This window comes from Hirundo rustica, chromosome 14 (genome assembly GCF_015227805.2).
Source record: "Hirundo rustica isolate bHirRus1 chromosome 14, bHirRus1.pri.v3, whole genome shotgun sequence".
Classification (NCBI taxonomy): Eukaryota; Metazoa; Chordata; class Aves; order Passeriformes; family Hirundinidae; genus Hirundo; species Hirundo rustica.
In genome coordinates this window covers 15860191-15866811 of record NC_053463.1, presented here as the reverse complement: position 1 = coordinate 15866811, position 6621 = coordinate 15860191, and the positions used below count along the sequence as shown (strand labels likewise).

The window sequence follows — 6621 nt, the reverse complement described above, 5'->3', positions numbered from 1 at the left end:
CGCCGCCGCTCCGCCTGCCGGCCCCGGCCCGGGCCCCGCACGGCTCCCCGCCGCCGCCCGGACGCACCGGCTCTGCTGCCCGGCCCGCGCCGCCCCCCCGCGCTCACAGCCGGGCTCTCCGCCGCACCGGGGCGGAGCCGCCCACACGCCGTTCCCGAGCCTGCAGCGACACCGTGCGCTGCTCCGCCGCCTCGCACGCTCCCACACAGCGCCCGCGCCTCGGACCCGCGCATGGATGTCTCCTTTCCTTTTGGTCTTACGGTGCTCCTCTTTCTTTTACTCTTTTTCGTAATTGGCTACTGTTTCCTTGTAAATATTTCTTTCTTCCTTCCTAGTTCTCGTCTGAATGTCTTTCCATACATTTCTATTTTTATTCAATTTTATGTATTGTATACTTACACCCCCCGCCCCTTCCCTTTTGTGCCTCTTTCCCTCTTACTACTCTGTGGGCTTTTATACTTCTCTGTCTTCTTTCTTCCCTTTCCCTTTTTTCTTCATAATTCTGTCGATTTTACCCTCGCTGGCACGTCCCCAGTCGCCTCCGGCGCCCCTTCTCAGACCATCAAAGTCGGTGTGATCAGCGATAATCACCGGGCATCAGCTCCAGAACGCGCTGCTCTCACCAGGGGGGAGGTTCTCTGGAACCAGGTCTGTTCAGCGTTTAGAGAAAAACTCGGTGCGTGCTGGTCCTTTAGAGCGGCTTCTGTTCTTTCGTGCTTGCTTGCTTACTTGGTTTGGACTTGCATGGATTCCTTCCTTTCTTTTTAATCTTCATCTTCACCTCCTTATGCTATTTTCTTTCTTCCTTTCTTTCTTTTATCTCTCCTTCTTCTCCTTCCCTATGCCTTCTCTTTCCTGCTCTTTTTTCTTCACCTTCTTTTCCATTCCCATCCTGGTCTCTCTATTTTTATTTTCTGCTTGTACCACTTGCAATGAAGGATGTAAATGTCTTTTCGAAAGGGTTTCCATTCGTCTTATTTGCATCGATTCCTCAATTTTATTTATTTATTTATTTTTTCTCCATCACTGTTCTACTCTCTGGAACAGAATCCCAAACCCCAGCTCCCAGGATATCTAATTAAAAGGTGCACCAAATATTACAAACAACTCAAGGGAGTTTCTCATTTGGGAACTAAAAGCCATCACAGCCCAGCACACGATTCATCCAAGAATGCAAAAACTCCAGCCAACCACAGCACCCAAACACTTCTCATATATCTCATATATTCTTCCCATATGATCAAGGGTTATCCTACATGACTCATGTTCCACCCGCACAGCCAGCTAAAAGCCACAAGTGTGACACCACGGCATTGTCACTGAGAAAATCTGCTGGATGCCAAACATATATAATTAAAGAAAGGCATCAAGGTAATTTCTCCATCTGTCCTTGCTTCCGTGTGCTCAGCCTGTGCCAGGCAGCAACAGGAGAGGAATGAGAGCAGGCAGTGGTGCTCCAAACCAACAGGCATTTTAATCCAGGCAACATTCACTCTATCCAATATGAAGATGCCACAGCTGAATAGGAACCAAAGTGCATTTGCCTCTCACACACAGCCTCTTCAGCTGCAAGTGACTTACCTGTAGCATCGCTGGTGTCGACTTCCAAAAACATAAACCTTTTCAGAACAGGAGAATGTGTTTGAAGGGACATGGTCCCCTGATAGGAGTAATTTTGCAGCATGCAGGTTGGGAAAAAACAAACAAACAAACAAAAAACCAACCAACCAAACAAACAAAACTACTTACACTCACCAAGAGCTTTGAAAAACAGGGACAGTGTGCAGAATTTCCTTTTGTACTTCTATCACTAGGGAAGCAGGAGGCATACCTGAAAGTTAGTGATAGTCTCTAAACAGCATCCTCAGGTCGAGTGAGTGGAAGAACCTTCCCCAAGACTAATGGATTACTGTCTAAACATCTGCCACCCAACAGCTGCCAATATTTCACTGACTGCATCTCATCCACTATTACACGTTGTCAAAGTGAGAAAAGAAAAAACGGTGAGTGTTCTCTCTCAGACAAGAGAAGAAAACAAAGGAACGTGTCCCACTGTACCAAAAACACCAGGCTTGACAACATCTTGAATAGAGTGGCCACTTCTTGCCCTCCCTAGAAACACCAAGATCAGAGAAATTACTCGGGCAACATTCTGAGAAGGCTGGCAGAATAACAAATTTCAAAAAGCTTTTGTTTGTCCAATGACATTCCACAACAAAGACAAGCAATTAAAAGCATGTATTGCAGGCACCTTTACAAGCAGTAACGTCACACAGAACAACAGAGCTCAAGGACGTGCAGAACTGCTGGAGGTCCTGAGATGATCCCAGAAGAGTAGCCCTGCGTGCTGGGCTTTTTCCCAAAGTTTTCCACTGGCATCCTCTATCCTGTGCCACGGGAAATGAGGCCTCTACACCTAAGCAAACGTTCTGCATTTCACCCACAATGACACAGACCACGTTCTACTCAGCATCTCCATTCTCCCGAGGCAACACTCTTCCCCACTCAAACTCCCCCTCCCCATCGTACAGGTCCAGGCCCTACTTGATGCCATTTGAAGGATCACTGCCAAAATATCAAACATTTCTCCAGCAACATGTCCCATCTGTAAATCACACTCTGCATAGGATCTAGGCCTTGCCACCTCTTCACCTTACCTCATGATCACCACAAAGAACAAGTGAAACTCTTCAAAACTACACAGCCTTCACCTGGCAGGCTCTTCCCACCTGCATGAACTCTACCATGAACACTTTGCTTCTTTTTAGCAATCTCACATGGAAATAGCACAGAGCTGCATATTAGAGTCCTTAGAGATTCTGTGATCAGAACATGATTGGAATCGGTATATGTGGATTTTGCTCTTCAAGAGAACCACACCAAATAACGTTGCACAAGTGCTCAAACAGGTTCAACACGGAGAATTTGTACTGCAGAGATCTTGAGCTGGGATGCTCTGCAGGGTTTGCCCTGTACCTCCACGTCAGTACAAGCCATGTGTGACAACAGGACACAGCATCTCTGCCAGGTTCAAGAGCACAAAAAGGGGAAGTCGAGTGCACAAAGATGACAATCGCCACCTCATTACATGCACTAAGAACCAAAACACTGACAAGGACACCACCATAATGGATTATACTGACTGTGTAGGAGAAATTGCTTTGGGTTTTGTTGGTAGGGATTATACTCTGGATAGTTTGTCCACTTTCTTTTAATAGAAGTTTATTTCTAAGGCTTTTGAAGTGATGCTGCTGTTGACGTGAATTCTCATACAACATCAGAAGACTAAACGGTCTTCAAAAGACTACGTGGTATTTCATACTGGTACTCTGGCCAGGAAAGTGCATTCACAACCCGGGGAACAAGGCAGCACGGAAAAGAAAATCCCACTTTCTAACACATACCATTAGAGAAAACTCCTCACCCAGAAGATTGTAATTCTAAGCAGAGTAAAAAGATCCTTGGGAATCGATCATAGGAAAAGCTCACCATATCTTCACGTTTCATAATGCCTCTGGCGTTAGAACCAAATTTGATAGTTTGTCCTTCAATTGACTCACAAAAGGATGAAGTGCCAATTTTCACCATGCAAAATATTGTTAGAGAGCAGAATCAAAGAGAAGAAAGTAAATTTTCGTTAGGAAACAAAACCTAAACACAGGACTGTGCACCAATGCCTGGGAGTTGTGAACTCCACAGCCTGCACGTGTTTACACTCAGGAAAGAGGGTCCAGTGAAAATGCCACCAGAACATGTGCATATTCTGCAAAGCTGACACCTCGGGACACCTCTTATGGCAATGGACAATGATTTCATTCTATGAGAGAACTCACAGCCAGAAGAGAAAACCACATCTATGGACAATAACTGCTGGGGAGCGTGCTAAGGCATATATTTCCACTCCATCACCCACATCACAGCAGTACACGAGAAAGAACCGGCTGATACAGAGGTAGAATTCACATCTTTAAGCACACGCCAAGCATCGCTTGGCCCCTGGCCGGTGGGGTGGAGCCGGCCCAAAACAGCAGGTGCAAAGTGAGAGGGAGAGACTGGGCGGAGGTGAACATGCACCAGTGAAGGAATAAAGGAGAGAAAGGCAGCGGCACTGACCGTGTGGAGGAGAGCGGAGGGCTCCGGCTGCGTGTCCTTGGCGGCGGGGCCGGGCGGCGGCGGAGGGAAGTTGGGGCTGAAAACCATGAGGTCGCTCTTGGCCGCGCCGTCCGCCACGCACAGGCTGCGGCTGTGGCGCTGCGAGTAGGACCAGCTGCCCACTTCGCTGGCGCACACCAGCGTGGTGGGCCCGGGCGCCGAGAGCACGGCCGCCCGCGGCGCCCAGCGCGACGCCGCGTAGAGCACCAGGGCCAGCAGGAAGAGGCTGGACACGGCGCAGATGGCCACCACCAGCCACACGTTGGTGGCCGCGCTGGCCGCACCGGGCGCCAGCTCCGCGCCCACCGCCGCCCGCGACGACGACGAGGCCGACGCCGCCGACGAGGAGGATGCCGCGGCCGCGGCCAGCGCCGCCTCGGCCGCCTCGAGCAGCGACACGCTGAGCGTGGCCGTGGCCGAGCGCGCCGGCTGGCCGTGGTCGCGCACGACGATGAGCAGCGTGTGGCGAGGGCCGTCCGCCTCGTCCAGCGCCCTCGCCGTGCTCACCTCGCCGCTGTAGAGGCCGACGCGGAAGGGGCCCTTGGCCCTCGGCTCCCACAGCTCGTAGCGCAGCCACGCGTTGTAGCCCGAGTCGGCGTCCACGGCGCGGATCTTGGCCACCACCTGCCCCGCCGGCGCTCCCCACGCCGCCCACGCCCACAGCGTGCCCGAGCCCGCCGCCGCCGCCGCCTCGGCCGGCACGGGGCCCGCCTCCGGCGCCGAGCCCGCAGGCGGCAGCAGCGCCGGCGCGTTGTCGTTCTCGTCCAGCACGAAGAGCTGCACCGTGGCGTTGCCGCACAGCGGCGGCTCGCCCGCGTCCACCGCGCGCACCTCGAACTGCAGCACCTGCAGCTCCTCGTAGTCCAAGGGCTGCAGCGCCCACAGCAGCCCGCTCTCCGCGTCCACCGACACGTAGCTCGACGCCGGGCGCCAGCCGGGCCCCGACCACGACGAGGACGACGACGGCGGCAGCGCGGCCCCGCCGCCGGCCACGCCGCCCTCCCACAGCGAGTAGCTGACGCGCCCGTTGCCCGCCTCGTCCGGGTCCCGCGCCCACAGCCGCGCCAGCTCCGCGCCCGCCGCGTTGTTCTCCCGCGCCAGCACCGTGTACACGGCCTGCGCGAACGCCGGCGCGTTGTCGTTCACGTCCGACACCGGCACCCGCAGCCCGCGGCTGGCGCGCAGCGCCGGCGCCCCGCCGTCCTCCGCACGCACCTCCAGCTCGTACTCCGACACCCGCTCCCGGTCCAGCGCCTCGCGCAGCACCAGCGAGTACGAGCCCGCGAACGTCGCCTCCAGACCGAACGGCGACGCCGGCCACACCCAGCACCGCACGCGACCGTTCGCCCCCGAGTCCCGGTCCGACACGCTCAGCACGGCCACCACCGTCCCCACCGACGCGTCCTCCGACACCGGCACCGACAGCGACGTCACCCACACCTCCGGCGCGTTGTCGTTCACATCCAGCACCTCCAGTTCCACACTGCAGTGACCCGACAGCGGGGGCCAACCGTGGTCTCTCGCTTCAATACGAAAATCAAATATACTGACTTCCTCGAAGTCCAGAGCTGCTGTGAGGTGAATTTCCCCGGTCTTTGGATTGATGGCAATCACATCTCTTCCACTCGGGGGAACGAAATTGGTTGCAGTAAAGGTCACTTCGCTATTACTTCCCTCATCCGGATCCGTGGCATAAACCCTCGTCACCACTGTCCCCACGGCAGCGCTCTCCGGCAGCTGCACTTTATACACGGACTGGTTGAACTGGGGCGCGTTGTCGTTCGTGTCCAGCACCGAGATCAGCAGCTCCATTGTCCCTGTCAGAGACGGCCGGCCCCCGTCACTCGCCGTCAGCACCAACCGGTGCACGGGAATCGTCTCGCGGTCCAGAGATTTCGTTAGAACGAGTTCGGGTACAATATTTCGCTCATTCGATTTTTGTAAATCCAGAGAGAAATGCTCGCTGGGGCTGAGTGTGTAGGAGAGCTGCGCGTTCGCTCCGATATCCGCATCCGAGGCCCCCTCCAGTGGAAAACGAGACCCAGGCACAGACAATTCCGCGATGCTGAGGTTTTTTCGTGCGGCGGGGAAGACGGGGGCATTGTCGTTGATGTCGGTGACCTCCAGCTCCACATGGAAGACGCGCAGCGGCCGCTCCAGCAGCACCTCCAGGCGCAGCGCGCACGGCGCGCTCTTGGCGCACAGCTGCTCCCGGTCGAGCCGCGAGCTCAGCAGCAGCGCGCCGCTCGCCCCGCTCAGCTCCACGCTCGCCCGCCGGCCCTGCGCCACCAGCCGCAGCCGCCGCGCCTCCGCCTCGCCCGCCTCCAGGCCCAGGTCCTGCGCCAGACGGCCCACCACCGTGCCGGCCTCGGCTTCCTCCGGCACCGAGTACCGCACCTGCCCGCCCGCCAGCGCCCAGGCCGCCTGCAGCACCAGCACCCGCACGGCCGCGCAACGCCGCTCGCCCAT

At 55.8% G+C, this 6621-nt stretch overlaps 1 protein-coding gene across 1 annotated transcript; it reads right to left on the bottom strand.

Moving 5' to 3' along the window:
* Positions 1-3882: 3882 nt before the first annotated feature.
* On the bottom strand, positions 3883-6621 carry LOC120759370 (protocadherin alpha-13-like). The gene has a single exon (XM_058422526.1). The coding sequence runs from the start codon at positions 6619-6621 to the stop codon at positions 3883-3885; it is 2739 nt and encodes a 912-aa protein (XP_058278509.1).

Coding starts and splice junctions, on each gene's coding strand:
- LOC120759370 (XM_058422526.1), bottom strand. CDS start 6,621: ATGGGCGAGCGGCGTTGCGCGGCCGTGCGGGTGCTGGTGCTGCAGGCG.